The sequence below is a fragment of the Engraulis encrasicolus genome, chromosome 16 (assembly GCF_034702125.1).
Source record: "Engraulis encrasicolus isolate BLACKSEA-1 chromosome 16, IST_EnEncr_1.0, whole genome shotgun sequence".
Lineage (NCBI taxonomy): Eukaryota > Metazoa > Chordata > Actinopteri > Clupeiformes > Engraulidae > Engraulis > Engraulis encrasicolus.
The window spans coordinates 34,588,911-34,604,763 of record NC_085872.1 but is presented as its reverse complement, the minus strand read 5'-3'; the positions used below and the strand labels follow the sequence as shown (position 1 = coordinate 34,604,763).

Below are 15,853 nucleotides of genomic sequence, written 5' to 3'. Positions count from 1 at the left end.
CACATTGGAATAGAGGAAGAATTAGGGGTACTCATGGCATGGCAAAAAGGCTTTGGGGGGTACAGAAGAGAAAAAAGGCTGGGAGACACTGATCTAAGGATGCATGTGCGAGTGCCTGATGTGTGTTGGGCCCCTGCATGCTCGGGTGCTCTTGTCCAACCCTGCTCTCTTTTACGCCACAGCTCACTCCGTGACTCCGATCACTCACCTGCACGCCTCTCTGTCTTGTCACGCGGGAGGCAAACACAGTCACTGAGAGACTCCGAGAGCAGGTGAGCACTGCCCACCAGTTAGAGACCCCCCTGGTAGCGCTGCACTTGGCATGCCACAAAAATAGCAAAGTACAACTTAGCATAAACACTTATTGGGAGGTTTGGTGTAGTAGTATCCTGTAGGTTATGTATAGCTTATAGCATGTATGCTGAGTAGATTGCATTTCATAAACTGACTTAAACACTTGTGATACTTGCGTGTGTGTGTGTACTTTCAGATCAAAGGAAGTAGTGGACATTCATGAAGAAGATAATCAGACCATCACTGTGCATGTAGAAGTGAAGGGAGAAGTGGCAGAAGAGGTGATGGCGGATGTGGCAGAAAAGGAGAAAATGACAGAAGAGAAGAGAGAAGACGTGAGAGAGGAGAAAGAGGCAGTGAAAGAGGAAAGTAAAGTAGAGACACAGCAGACTGCTGAACCCACGCCACAGTCTTTGGAGAGCAGGTACGCACACAACTGCACACACAAGCAATTGAAATCATTAATCATCAATACATTTAGCCATTCATTTGTAATCTATTACATTAGATTTGAGGGAATTCTCATACAGCATAACTATGATTCCACTTTGCGCATGAAAAAAATCAAAACGTTGTCAAAATTATGATTTATTACTGGATGACAGTGTGGACATTGCACATGTAAACAGATACGTTTTTTACATCTAATGGTTTCTTCGTCTACATTTAGACACTGTATATATTCACACAGACATTATATGAACGCTTTTAAGATACCAGATTCAAAATAGTTGCTTGTTGTCCATAAAAATACTAGCCCAGTAAACTAAACAAGCCCACCTAGTGACCAAAAATATTTTTCCTGACGAGTTGGTCAAGCACTAGTCCATGTAAGATCACCCCAACAGGGGCGACAGCAGAATTTCTACAGCTTAGGAAAAGTGGACGTTTGATTGGTCATAACATTGGCCAAGGCAGTGCGGAGGCAATTTGAACCACAACGATTTGATCCCAACTGCAGCCCTCAGCTGTCTGATTCATGCAATTTCAGACTAAGCTTTTCATGTCTTCTATGTAGTCTGCCTCGCCTGGCTATGGCACATACCCCTTTGCAGTGGCAAAGCCTGCAGTAACCCTGGCCTCTCATGGTGGTTTATTGTTTTATTTGTATTGTACATACAATCCAAATACGTTTTCCTGCGTAGTAGTATAGTATCATCCTTCATTAAAATAATGCTGCTCCATTTCACTGCATCAGCTCATATAATTCTAGGTTAGTTGTATATAGTTCTACTTCAGCAGACAGTTTCAGTGGTCATATCTGGAGTGTGAAAGGGCTGTAGTGAAAGCTTCTGGGTCCCATTAGGACGCAATGCCCCAGAATGAGAGAAAATGGGGCTCCACCTCTGTGGCAGTCACTTGGCACGGTACTGGTGGCATGCCCTCATCCTAAATAGCTAGTGTAGTAATCACCAACAACTCTCCAGCCTTGCCACCCTCTCCAGCCCAGTGGACCTGGAGAGACCCACTAATACTGTATGTGGGTCAATAATAAAGCTCTTTTCCACTGCTCGTTTTCTACCCGGTACAGCTCGACACAGGCCGCCACTTTTTGCTCTTCGATTGAGCACGTCACAGCTCAACTCAGCGCGAAAACCAGCCGGCTGGCTGAAGCGAGCTGAGCGGGTCTTTCGCAGCCTATTACCTCGAATCCGTTTGAGCTTGTCCTCACCGGTGAATCAAAAAATAATCATGATGGCCACCAGATCAACTCTCTTGGAATGAGCTTTAGTTCGAAGGCAGAAATCAACATTGTAGTATCCAAATATGATGTCGCTGAAACTATTTATAGCCTACTTTGATAGCTGAGATATCTGTCGGCCCTACATTAAGTTGACTAGACTACGCAAAGTAATGCTATGTGACAACGTCAAAAACGCAAGTCCAACCATGTGGCGGGTAACACGGTTTGTAATGGAAACACGAACCGGGCTGGTTTGACAGTACCACTCAGCACCACTCAGCTCGACACAGCATGGCACAGCCAGGTTGTCTTGTGGAAAAACATCTGCTTGTGTATGAATCCCACACTCTCTGGATTTATTTGACTTTGTACATTGTACACAACCACAAGAATCTCTATTAGGTTAGTTTTCAGTTCTCTGGAGAACATATCCTGTCTCCTTGCATGGTGCACGGCCTGCCGCTCCTTCAGCAACCACACAAATCAGACTCAGAGAGAGCCTGCAGTCAATCTACCTGACTTGTATGCAGTGTTCAGAGCTAGAAGGATGCACTGTAGGTATAAAGTAACAGTTATCCTGCGGAGGGTTGTAGGCAGACATATGACTCTGTTGAGTTTAAAATTAGCGGCCCACTGCAGAAGGAATGTGCCTTTTGGCCACAGCCTCTCTCCCCAAAGTCCCCTCTCCTCCAGGGGCAGAAAGGATCAAACAATTGCAGATATCAGTATACAGTGGGCCCATAGTTGCCAGAGGACGCCATTACACTCTTTCAGGACACAACTCTTTAGGGATCAGGTAAATATTGAGGTGGACAGTTTGAAGCATGTTTTGTTTTTGTCTTTATTTAGTCGCCCTCATGCTCTGCTTTCCTGCCCTCTCCGCTCCCGCTCTCTGCTCTTCCCCTCCCGTCGACTCCCTTGCAGGGATGTGGTCGACTGCGAGATAAGAGAGACGGCCATTTTGGAGGACGATCCCTCGCCGCCTGCAGACTGCCCCACTGCAGCCTCTGTGGTTCCTGAAGCCCCGGCCCCTGGCGAGGAGGCTCCACAGATGGAGCCGCAGGCCTCCTCCGCTGCAGTGACGGTGCACGCTGCGCCCCCCGCCAGGCCGTGGGGGGGAGTGGGGGAGTCGGATGCAGTGAGCCAGCTGTCTGAGTCAGCCAGCCGTGGCTCGCTGGAGGACGAAGGGGTGCCAATCTCAGACATCTACTTTGTAAGTATCTTTGTCCCTGGCAGCAGACTGCCCCAACAACACGCTAAACTAAACAGCCTTGGTGAATAGGATACATGCGCACTCACACGCACAGACAAGCACACACAGACAAACACAATCGCACGCACGCACACATGCACACGCGCGCACACACACACACACACACACACACACTTGGTTTTACACCCAGACAAATGCTTAGATTTGCCCTAAATGATCAATTATGTCTTGGTTGGTGAACTTAGGAATATATAACATGTATGTAATAAGATTTACTGAAACATATTTCAGTCAGAGGTGAAGCCTGCTCACTAATCCAGATTAATTGTAAACATGGATATTCTGCAGAGATACGACCAAGACGACTTGGTGGAACTTTGAGGTGCTGGAACAGGTCTGTCTGTCTGTGTGTGTGTGTGTGTGTGTGTGTGTGTGTGTGTGTGTGTGTGTGTGTGTGTGTGTGTGTGTGTGTGTGTGTGTGTGTGTGTGTGTGTGTGTGTGTGTGTGTGTGTGTAAAGGAGTGTGCCCTGCATTGGAGTGAAATCTTGGCATGCATGAAGGATCCAGAGGAGTGAGTCAGCACTCTCTCTCTCTCTCTCTCTCTCTCTCTCTCTCTCTCTCTCTCTCTCTCTCTCTCTCTCTCTCTCTCTCTCTCTCTCTCTCTCTCTCTCTCTCTCTCTCTCTCTGTCTCCTGTGCTCTGCTTTGACGTTCTCCTGGAGTTTCTCTGTTTTTGCATGTTCACTTCAGAACACTCAGCAGTTGATTTAGAAGAACTGTCTGACGTGTTATGTTTTTCCATGAACCTGCATGGGCTTGTGGTGCTATTCAAGGCATGGGTTTCTGTGTTTTTGGTAGAATAGCCTATCTACTAAATCATTACTGTCCATTTTTCCTGATGAGAAAACCATTATGCTTTTCTGAACACCCACATGTGTGTGCGTATGCAAACAGACACACACACACACACATGCACACTCGCACGTACACACACACACACACACACACACACACACACACACACACACACACACACACACACACACACACACACACACACACACACACACACACACACACACACACACACACACAAAAGCTGCTGTTGAATGAATGGCTCATACAGTGTCAGTCGGGGTAGCACTGTTGAATAGGCGACGGGTGGAGAGATGAGTTGGAGGGAGATGGGCTCTGTGCTGGCTCCCTTGACGAGGGTCACACACAGGGCCGCTGACAGCTTTGGCTGGGCCCGGGAAAAAGTCATCTGAAAGGGCCCCACATTCAGTAAAAACAATGTATTGAGGACCCAATTCTGGGCCCTCTGTCTCCTTGGGCCCCGGACAAGTAATCGCTTTGTCCCCCCCCTGCCAGCTTCCCTGGTCACACATGTACTCCATTTCCAGGGTAATACCATCCTATCTGCTCCCGCACTCCAGTTGGACTAATCCATAGCTACTACATCTATGTGTTTATTCCTAGTTTGGATCACAACTTATGGCATGTGATGCCTCAGCAGAGGGTGTATTCTGTGAAGACACCCGTGTTAAATTGTGTTAAAACACCCGGTGACGCTCAGGTACACAACTGACGATGTGTCCCGCCGTAAAGCTGTGTGTGGCACCCACCCGGCGGGTGGCCTACAAATGGTGCAATACTAGGGATATTTATTTATTTCAACGAATCCTAGGCATGCCCCTTACACAGTCTGGCCTTTTTAGCCACTGATGCCTGTTTGTGTCTTTGCCATATTTATGTTTCATCCGTGTCTTTTTCATGTCGCTCTAATTTTTTTATTACATTTTATCACATTTTATCACATTTTTTTACATTTTGAAACTTGCATCCCCCCTGTAAACATGAACATAAACATGCCGTTTATTTCTAACATTTCCATTCTTTGGTGTCTGTTTTGTCTTTCCTTTCTTTTATTTCTTTTCCTTTCTATTCTCTCCATGGCCTGTCTGTGTTTACTGTCAGTATGCCGATGGGAGGTATTGGGTGTACTCTCCTGTTTCGGGCCGACGTAAGCTCAACTCCACCTCTAGCAGTACTGTAAGTACAGTAGCAGGATGGGCGGTAGTTTGTCCCATTAGGTTTTCCATTGCTCCAGCTTTTGTGCCATTTCTGTGGGGTTTTTAATTAGAAACCCTTTATAGGTCACCTTTTTATGTCCGATTAGGTCTCCATGTGTTTTGTGCTCTTACAGAACATGCGTTAGTTGCTCTTTTGAAGGGTTGAGCTCGTTTGACCACATTTTGGTGATATCTTGGCTTTGCCAACTCTATGAGGTCAGCTGCTGACCCCGTAACAGGTTTAACGGCACTTGAATTAGTTGTGATTTGCCTCTCGTTTAACTGCTCCTGAGGCCCGTCGTTAATGATCTACGAGCTAATGATCTACTAATGATCTAACTATGTTTTCAGTTGTTGATTTGTTGATTTCAAGCTGATCCAGGACCTTTCCATGTGCTGTATGCGAATGTGTACCTTAGATCTGCTGCTCGCTTGAGTATCCTTGCTTGCTCCCAGAAATATCGTGACATTGTTCTGTCCATAGCCATGGGAATGTGTTTCAACGAGAGCTGCTGTTGACAGGATGATTTACTGTAAATGTTATTGCTTCTGTATTCTCACGTCTCCAGCTCTTCCTGGTGAGCACGCAGCATTTAGTGACAAATAATAAAATCATTCAGGAATAGTGAATAGCCTCATACGGCACATGACAGGGTCTCACGTCCAAAGGCAGTTTATATAATTATGCTTGGTGCTTGGTTAACAGTGCTTGGTTAGTCAAGTACACTCAGGCGTATTGCCATTTACTCAAGACATGACTATACAAGTCTATAAAAACCATTTTCCACAAACATTTCGGAATACCTAACAGCGTCAGATTTCCATAACAACCGTAGAACAAGAGCAGTAGTGGATCACAGTAGTGGATTACACAGTAGTGGATAACACATTTGCAGCATTATGCCACATAGAACAAAATACTAGGAATCCTTTAACTTTAAAATACTTAAACCATTAAACTGTTCTGTGTTTTTTTTTTTTTACAATTTGTTGACCAAGATGCATAGCGAAATTTAGGAAACTTTCCAGTTTACAGATTACAATTGCACATAGATGAGTGTTGTACAGCATCTCCACTCCCCATGGCTATGTGTCTTCCTTTGCAGCATTAGCCCAAATTTAGACATTTTAAACTTCTTTCTGGTAGGGCAACAAGAACGTCTATAGAACCATCGCACTTTGTTCAGTCTTTAACCTCTTTTTTGCCATCTGTCTCTGTCTTCTCTCCTCTCTTTCCCTGGCTGTGCCATGGTCTGTGCATCGTCTGTGTCTCTGTGTCTTTGTGGCACCACCTGGTGGCCTGGTGGTCTAGCAGCAGCCTCCAGAGGATAGGAGTTGGGTGAACTCCCCTCTGCACTATGGCTCAGAGTCTCAGCCTGTCTCAGACAGCGAGAACGAGACAGTAAGTGCCTGAGTATAAGCCCAGCCTATCCCCATCTTCCTCTTACTCATTCACCATCCAAGAAGATCCCCAAAGCTTCCTTGCTAGAGGTGTCCCTCTAGATAAACATACCTCAGATCCATCCATCCATTTCTCCATTATGTTTTTAGTTTTGTTTTGTCCTTTTAGTTTTGGACTGGCAAACATAGAACATCCACTTCCTCCGCCAGAGTACACCTGTTTCCTATCAGTCAATTTCAGTCATTTTGCCAGAGTTCAATCCTAGTTGTCCTTGCGAGTTCCTGTCTAAAGCTGCATACACGTGACATCATACAGTATCTTTGGATTTAGCATGGGGCAACAGGAAACTGATCAATCATGGTACTTTACTGCATGAAGAACACACATCGTATACTGTATTGCAACAGTAGCCCTGTCCACACACAATGCAGTAGAGCCAGTGTAATCCAACCCCCAGTTGCTATATTTTGTCTGGGTTGAGATACATTTTCTCTAGGAGATGGCTGTAGAGTTATTGTTATGCACGGGCTACAGTATATTCAGCCAGGAAAGAAATCTGTAGAGGAAAAGGAGAGGCATGTATGTTCATCTTGTCTAGTCATTCAATCACTGCATGGTGCTTTGGTTTGGCAGATGTGTGGGACATGGCCATGCATATGATTCTGTAAAGCAGTCTGTAAAGCAATATTAACTACTGCTAGCTAGCACTGATACGTATGTACCGGTAAATGAATGAAGTAATTATATGCTTTGGCTTTTCATGTTCTGATTTGGTCTTAAAGGTACACTGTGCAGGAAATGCCCCAAAAAGGTACTGCAACTATGCTGCTTATTGAAACTGGGCTGCCTATGGTCAAATTTCATCTTTTCATGAAAGTTTACTAAGTAATAAACCAATATTTTCTAGTGTGGCCCAAGTACAGTCATTTTTGCAGCTAAAAATAGCTATTTCTGGAAATTCAAAATGGCGGACCATGGAGAAGATCCCCATTTTCACGTATGAAAAGTGCAATTTTTCCAGTCATAACGAATACTTAGAATTTGATGGTGGTGGCAAGTATTCATGAAAATGTAACATTAGTGAATGGGTAGCATGAATTCTGGAAATAAACAACTAAAAATCTTACACAGTGTACCTTTTAAATGTTTTGTTCTCTCTTTTGTGAGTCATGTCTGGTTCTTTACATTGACTGTGTTTCCTTTTGTTACCCCCACCTCTCTCTGCCTTCCTTTCTCCTGTTCTCCACCTTCGTTCACAGTAAATCTCTATGCAGTGCTGGATGACTAGAGGTGAAACAGAAGGAGCTTGTTTTGCGGGATGCAGGTTTTGTGTCTACACCTACAGGCAGAAGCAGCCAGGCAGCTCCCGGGGGCTGGCTCTGCAGAGTGGCATGGGCATTATAGGCTGACGGTTGGGGACAGACATATCAAGCAGACCAACAGATTTAAAAACAAAAAAAAACACATACAGTACCGACCAGACGGACACACCAGAGACTGAGCCCTCCCCTTTTCAAGGTGACTGCCTGAATGTCCCCTTCCACCTCCTCCCCATTTCTTGAGGTATTCTGTAGAGACTACTGTAGCCAAGAATAAGTGTGATGTGCATGTTTGATCCTCATCCTCTACCCTGTCTGTGAAGAAGGCACAGTGCTGTTAGTGTACCAATGCATCTATCATTAACCTTTCCATGGAGTGGGACTGAGAACGCCGTGACTAGACACGAACAGGCATGCTGGCTCATCTCCGTACATACTGTTGAATTATTGTTATTTGTTGACTTATCTTTGTGTGCTTTTAAAGCCAGCCATCTTTGGCACATCGAAATGTACCGTGTCTCTGTGGCTTGATATGTGGCTTGTTAATTGTTTCATGAATCCCTTTGACTGTCATCATGGTGAGCCCATTGCACAAAATGAAGAAACAGAACTAAGCTAATGATAACGAAGGGGAGCTAATGCTGAAGGAAATGCATATAGATTAGAAATGGAGGTCCCAGTTGACATCCAATTTTTAGATACAGAAGCAGTCATATTTTTTATGAAGCATTGTGTAACAAAATGTGAAATTTCCAGTATTTAGACGGAGCTAGTGGTGTTGTCTCACTGGTACTGGCTGAGCGAAAATACTGTTGTGTTTAAAAAAGGGTTACCATTGTTGTGGTACTACTGTATTTTGTTAACATATTCAATGCTGCACTATTTTTACTGTTTATTTTATTTTAGCACTGGTACATTGTCATGTATATATTTTTTCCCTAGTCACAATTGCATTTGGTTATCAAAAACACTTTGACTTCAAGTGTTTGAGGTGACTGCATTTTTTTGTATTTCCAACTATTTATTGGCATTAACACTATTAAAATACTTTGTTTATAAAGGCAGTACTGATTGAGGTGGTTATGGTGATACTCAAGGATTCAAGGATATTTATTTGTCATGTACATAGAGACATTTTCCTGTCATGTACATAGAGACACTTACTGTCCACTCAATTGAATAAAGAGAAACATTATGTCATGTATATGGTAGTCTTAATGCGCTCACCTTATAGGAATTGTGTGTGTGTGTGTGTGTGTGTGTGTGTGTGTGTGTGTGTGTGTGTGTGTGTGTGTGTGTGTGTGTGTGTGTGTGTGTGTGTGTGTGTGTGTGTGTGTGTGTGTGTGTGTGTGTGTGAGAGAGAGTGAGAGAGAGTGAGAGTGAGAGAGAGAGAGAGAGAGAGAGAGAGAGAGAGAGAGTTTATAAACAAATTTTAGAGGTATATTTAACACATTTGCTCCCAATCGAGGCAGATATCTTGACTGGGCGAATATATGCTCTATTTCCCTTTTATGGATCCTCAGTGAAGTAATTTTCTGATGGACAGTGTAAATCTGTAGCACTTTATTTACTTCCTTCATGATATTTTTAAATGATTTATATTTACTCATCTCAGCTTTGTATAGAATGTTTTTGTTATCTTTTCTATTTTCATGCTAAGGGACAGGTTGGCTTGTTGTTTTTCCAGACTGTCCATGACTGATCAGCTGTCATCAGACCATGCAGCTGTTATGTGTTATCTGTCGAATCCATATTTTTCCATTGCCTTATAGAAAGGGGACATGTTTGTGTAATGTGTAGCGTCGCCATTGTTGTCGTTGTCACTGAATTTCCCATACTCACACATCACTGACAGTTGACATGATCATATGTATTAGTATTATGATTATTATTATACAATGTTTTCAGAACCATAAAGTAAACATGTTTTTCTCCCATCTTTGTTGTATGGCTTCAAACAAAAAGGTCATTCGTTTTCTACATACAGTTTGTAAGGTACTGTAGTGTAATCAGTGCTACTGGACAATGGTGTATGTACTGTATATGTAAACTGTGCAAACTCAGAAGTAACTGTGTGTGTGTGTGGGGGGGGAGGGGGGTCCTGTCTGTCTGTGTCTGTGTGTGTGTGTGGAGAGAGACCTGGGGAAGCACATAGGAGTGTATTTAGAGGGGTGTCAACGATAATGTGGATGAACTGCATGTATTTTTATTACAGTATCAGTCACTGGGAAAAGTAATTTGAACTTCCCTGCCCACCAGAAAAATGGAGGTCAAAAAGTTAAGTACAGGGATTAGCTGGCTATTGTGTAAAAATAAATAAACAAATACATTTGAAAAAGAAACATATATGTGGTGTTGCATCGTTTATGCTTATCCCTTTCATTGGGTTATATTTTTCATTGTTATATGTGTATTTGTTTTCATTTATCAGTCATCCGGTTGCTAGCTGTAGTGATAAATATTTGAAGAACCATGAATAAGCTTTTTAATTTGTTATAAGTATAAGATAAGACATTTCCATAAATACGCCAGGGGTTAAATATTGGACGTTAAGTTTAGCAGCTTAGGCCTACAAATGAATAGCCTACAATACAAATCTGGGCTAAGGCAAAAATCACTAGCCGCTTATCTCAGACTTGCCAATTCCCTTATTACGTCAGGTGAGAGATTGTTACGTTTCACTATCACCTTACCACATGTGGTCACAAACTACATTTCACTCCTTGTGCGAAGTTGACCTGTATCTGTCGCTGGGAGTGGACAGAGTTTGGCCAGATGGAGACCGGGGATAGTGGACCCCCGAGCAGTGGTGGAGCAGTGGTTAAGGTGATGAACATTTTCGAATGGATTAGACTACTGTTTTAAATGTTATAGACTACCTTTAGCTTGGCACTTCACTTTTAAAGGCTTATTTTAGCCAACGATTGTTATGTGATATTTTAGGTTGAGGAGGTCCAAGAAATCAATGGAACGGGTAGCACCACACCGGAATCTGAGTGTGTCGGTGACGCATGGGAAGGTGGCAGCGGAATGCTTACGGCAAATGCAAGCGGTAGGCCTATGAAATATTCCAAAACATTCAGCAAATGTTCAAATTTAGCGGGTTTTTTTTGTTGTTGGTTTTTTTTGTTTGTTTGTTTTTTTGGTGATCACAAAAAATCGCTTGTTAGATACACTTGACTACTGTACACAAACCAGAAATGTTTAGGAATTGTGTTACAAATTGATTGCCCAGTAGGTCTTGCGGAGTCTTCTGGAAGCGCATGTTATGTGCGCGTCATAGGTCTGTTTTGCATTGTTTCCTAGAGACTTACAGTGTATTAATGGCAGAGCTTCACAAGGACATAAATACATGTGGTTTTCCGCATAAAGAGGAGCTGCTTGAATTTTTCGGTTCTAGGCTGAAGGTAATACATCTACTTAATTAATGAATACAATAATTAATACATTTAATTACAATAAGTATGGGTGGATGGCAAATAGGCTAGTGAAATTCTGTTCGTGTGTCACTATTTATTTTTTATTTTCAAAAAACATTTTAAAGTAAACTGAGTAAGCTACTACATAACCAATAATGTTGGTATGACGTATTATCTTGATTTAAGATTTTCATCCAAACAAAAATGTCATAGCCTACCTGTATGGTTTGACTGACTGGCATGTGTGTGACTTTTGTTTTAGGGCCTAAGTGTGTATTTCCAAATAAAGTTTTAGTATGGACAATACATTTAATTTTAAAAATCACTAAAACATTCATATTCATATTCTAGGGTCATAGCAACACAAATAAATCCTTTTTTGTGAGTGATATCGGAATTATTATTAGTAGTAGTAGTATTCAGGCTTAGGCCTATTTGTCATTCACCCACATACCTCAACAGAAAAAATGAGTGATCTAAAATAACGCTGTGTGGTTTCTGTTCAACAACAGCCTTTATTAGACAAATTTGCCAATGGGATGTCCAAGGTTCACCAACTGTCTGAGCAGCTTCAGCTGGCTCTGGAGGTTGCAGAGACACCCTCCACAGAGGGGAAAGCTGGTTGTGATAGGCAGTCAAAACTGTGTGTGGCATCGCTGCATGATGTCCTCTACAAGACTGTCTTTGAAAAAAACACGGTGAGGTTCACCCTGACAGAGTCCACTTTGCGATTCATGTAATTGATTCAACAAACATTTAATTTCATATGAATTAGGCACAAGGTGTCGAGTTTTTAGATTTAACAGTAATTGTGGAGGTATGGATGATTTGTCCAACACGTTTCAGATATCAAATTTCAAGCTAAACTGTACTGTTACTTACGTTACATTACTATTCAGAATGTCTTGCAGGACTACTTGATCTCCTCCGACCGCACTTGCCTGCTGTCCAACTTGGAGGATCTGGGAATGGAGCTGAGAGACTGTAAACAGAGGCACCAGATGACCGTGCAGGGCCTGCACCAGTCGCTTCACGACAAAGAGGAGCATGACAAGGCCCTCATGGCCCAGCAGCAGCAGAGCCTCCAGTCCTATGAGTCCCAGGTCCAGTGTCTGCAGCAGCTCCTCCAGGTGTTAGAGGGGGATGTGGAGGCACTGCAGCGCACCTTACAACTGTCCCAGGAGGAGAACAAGCGGCTGAAGCAGGATTTTGACGTCCACGGAGAGGGCGTCGGCGTGCTGAGAGAGGAGCTTGCTGGCTGCGAGGCCTGCGTGCAGGCTCTGCGTCAGGAGCTTCTGACCTCACAGGAGTGTGCCATGCTGCTGCAGAAAAACCTGCAGGCCTCGGAGGAACTGTGCGGCTCCCTGCAGCAGCACCTGGAGATCTCAGAGAAGAAGGTCCAAACGATGCAGGAGGCCGCAGAGCTGTGGGAGGGCCAGGCCCGGGCTGCAGAGACCCAGATCCAGCAGCAGAAGGAGGACCTAACAGCAGAGCATGAGCAGGAGGTGAAGAGGATCACAGAGGCCTTCTCAGTCGCCCGGGAGAATATGGAGAGCCAGCAGCGGGAATCCCAGAGAGCTCTGGATGAAGCAATGGAGAGAGAGAGATCCCTGCATGAAACACTGACGGCAGAGAAGGACAAGCATACGAAAGCAATACAAGAGCTTCAGGAGGGTGTAGACAGGGCCAACCAGGAAAGGATTGAGGTGGAACAGGACTTGCGTGGACAGTGTGAGCAGTGCTCTTCTTAACCCGTTAAGATACAGCGTTATACATTTGTTGTTACCAGAATGGCAATGACCAAGTCATAGTGCATTACTAAAGGCCATGTGTTATCTCATAGTAGTGTAGCACTATGGTAGTTAACCTTTCAATAACCACTATAGCATGCCACTGGTGGTGCGGTGTGAATTATGGGGCTACTATATAGTAATGATCATAAATATGTTCCTCAGCTTTCAAGCAGATGTGATAACAGTTGTAGAATTCTGCAGAGAATTACATATCATTACATTTTAGCAATGACACAGATAAAGGAGCTATGTGAGCAGGGGCCTATACTACAAAACCTGTTCAGGAGTAAACCAGGTCTCCAGGCTCTTCTATTAGATGATTTATCTCTTAACTTAACCTGGTTTACTCCTGAACCCACTTTATAGTATAGGCCCAATATCAACTAATGTGTTCTTTCATCTCTTAATCAGTAATAGGTCTGAAAAAACAACTTGTGGATGAACTAAGCAGAGCAAACAAAAAATTGGAGGAATCAGCAAAGCATGAAAGAGAACTCCAAAATGTTATCTCAGATCTAAGGTAAAGGATACAACAACAGCAATAATAATAATAATAATAATAATAATAATAATAATAATATTAATAATAACACCTAGATTGCATTTCCTCACAGAAAATGCTGGAGTATGCTTGCCTCCATGCATTCGTTGCCCCTCGTGCATACGTTGCCCTTCATGCATGTCTTGCCTTCCATGCATATTCAATAATAATAATAGAGGGATATGACAGCCATTATAACAGCAGACTAAGTGATATGTACATCATTATGGAAAATAAACAGTTTTTTTCTTTGTTGCTTTCAATTAGATATAGATTGAAGTGCCATTTATCTTCAGCCCAATCAGCCTTTTTTCCATACATGTTAATCTACAAAAGATTACACTGGCATGATTGACAGTAAAGCTATTAAAGCATTTGTACAATAAGATCTTTATTTAAAGTGATATAATAATTATATCACTTAATAAAATCTCATTGTACAAATGAAGTTTAAGTTTATGCACTTGGCAGATGGCAGCGACTTTCTTAAAAGATTTATGAGGTTATCCTGGGCCTCCACACACTGGTTCTGACAGCACTGTGGAACACTATCAGTTCGAACAATTTCGGTTACCCCCGCACACAATTTCACCTCAGCAGAGCATGGGTAATCAATGGGTGGCTCCGACAAAATAGCCTACAACTCGTCCCTAATCAGCAGCCGACATCCAGACACATCGGAGCCGGTGCGCTGGGTTGTATTGAAACCAGTGGAATTGAAGTTCGGCAGAGTAGTGCTCCACACTTTGGCAGAACCAGTGTGCGGAGACCCTTAGACTGACCTTTGTTAGTAAAGCTTGTGCTGCTGTTGGTAATTATTTCCCCCTCTTAGACGAACTGTGTGTATACTTGTCCACAATGTTGTTGTCTTAATGCAAATTAAGAAAGTCGAGCATAGACTTGACATCCCATGACCTCTTTGTATCCTTCAGACGGGGCTTTAGACAAAAAGAGTGCAACAGCTCAGCTCTAGACTTTCTGCGCCAGAGGCACCGTGATGTGGTGAGAATGCAGCGCCTCATGGAGGCCAACATCCAGTCCTGCGCCCCCGCTGCAGTGGCGCTCTCTCACAGTGGCCCGCTGAGGACCCAGAGCAATCTTCTTCAGCCACAGGAACAGCTATGGGCCCAGCCGGAAGAGAAAGCCCATCTGGACTCTGTCATGAGTAAGGAGGAGCCAGAGCAGCGCGCGGACGGCCCGCTGACACAGGACTGGGAGGAGGTGCTCAGGAAGGCTGAGCAGTGGCAGAAAGAGGCTCAATTGATCACTGAGGTCAAAGGCGCCTGTGACATCAGAGGCAAAAATTGTGCTTATTCACTGCTGTCTATGGATTGTCACAAATTGAAGAGTCGCAACAGTTTGTACTCCTATAATGAGGTTAGAAATGCTGCCGTTTTCAAAATAATCACTGATTTGCGTGGAACGTTTTATTCTGTCATTCTATTTCCTATTTTTCACACTCCATCACATGCACCCATGTTCAAATCTTTGTGTGTTGCCATGACAGGTGAACAGCCTTGATTATGCAAGGTTGTGTGGAAAAGCGAAGTCAAAGGAGAGAGACACTAATAATGGACAATTCGCACCATCCAGTACTGTTACCCAGGCTCGTGCACACACTGCAGTGTTACACAGGTACACCTGTATGTGCAAAGGCACTATGTATATAGTAGATGGTTATGGTTCATTTTAACATTAACATTCAACATTAGGAATTTGTGATTGTGTTCTGTTGCATGAGGTAAATATTTCACACGAGGTTATTTGCCTCTTACTATTTCCAGACCGGTAGCTGGAGACATCTGCTCCTCTCTTGACACAAACCACGACTCGTTAATATCTGTCCAGAGCAGGCTTAGAAACCTGCAGTCAGGTACCAGCACATTCATGTGATGATGAGATGTTTTCTTTATGGTGTTGCGGAATTGTTCACTTATTGCGTATTTTCTTTTCAGTCGATTTTCAGAATAGATTGAAGGAGTTTCTTCACATGCCATGATCTTTCCAATGAGAGCCAATGACGTCAATAACGTTTATACAAAGCCCATTTCAATTAATTAATAAAAAAACTTGCATCATAATTTATTGACATTGTTTGGCTTCCTTTCTAAAGACTCT

At 43.3% G+C, this 15,853-nt stretch overlaps 2 protein-coding genes across 3 annotated transcripts in view; both read left to right on the top strand.

Annotated features, from left to right (window-relative positions):
- Positions 1-8,068, top strand: part of pip5k1cb (phosphatidylinositol-4-phosphate 5-kinase, type I, gamma b) — a 36,625-nt gene extending 28,557 nt beyond the window's left edge. Inside the window, exons 15-17 of the mRNA XM_063220431.1 lie at positions 491-718; positions 2,903-3,191; positions 7,923-8,068. Of these exons, the coding sequence (XP_063076501.1) occupies positions 491-718; positions 2,903-3,191; positions 7,923-7,925 (520 nt within the window). The 3' untranslated portion in view covers positions 7,926-8,068. The remainder of the gene's footprint in view (positions 1-490; positions 719-2,902; positions 3,192-7,922) is intronic.
- A 2,634-nt stretch (positions 8,069-10,702) lies between these two features.
- Positions 10,703-15,814, top strand: LOC134465674 (centrosome-associated protein CEP250-like). Of its 2 annotated transcripts, none has more exons than XM_063219470.1 (10): positions 10,703-10,808; positions 10,926-11,034; positions 11,289-11,389; positions 11,914-12,099; positions 12,313-13,132; positions 13,606-13,714; positions 14,668-15,112; positions 15,243-15,370; positions 15,520-15,608; positions 15,691-15,814. In XM_063219470.1, the coding sequence occupies exons 1-10, from the start codon at positions 10,758-10,760 to the stop codon at positions 15,732-15,734; spliced, it is 2,082 nt and encodes a 693-aa protein (XP_063075540.1). In that variant the 5' UTR covers positions 10,703-10,757; the 3' UTR covers positions 15,735-15,814. The 2 variants fall into 2 exon arrangements, with proteins under 2 accessions (XP_063075540.1, XP_063075539.1); XM_063219469.1 differs by having other exon boundaries at positions 12,301-13,132.
- The last annotated feature ends 39 nt before the right edge of the window (positions 15,815-15,853 follow it).

Bases quoted from the DNA above. Each gene is read 5' to 3' on its own strand.
- LOC134465674 (XM_063219469.1), top strand. From the start codon at position 10,758: ATGGAGACCGGGGATAGTGGACCCCCGAGCAGTGGTGGAGCAGTGGTT. The intron at 12,100-12,300 runs GTGAGGTTCACC...ATTACTATTCAG, and splicing joins CTGTCTTTGAAAAAAACACG to AATGTCTTGCAGGACTACTT. The intron at 15,609-15,690 runs GTACCAGCACAT...TTTTCTTTTCAG, and splicing joins GCTTAGAAACCTGCAGTCAG to TCGATTTTCAGAATAGATTG.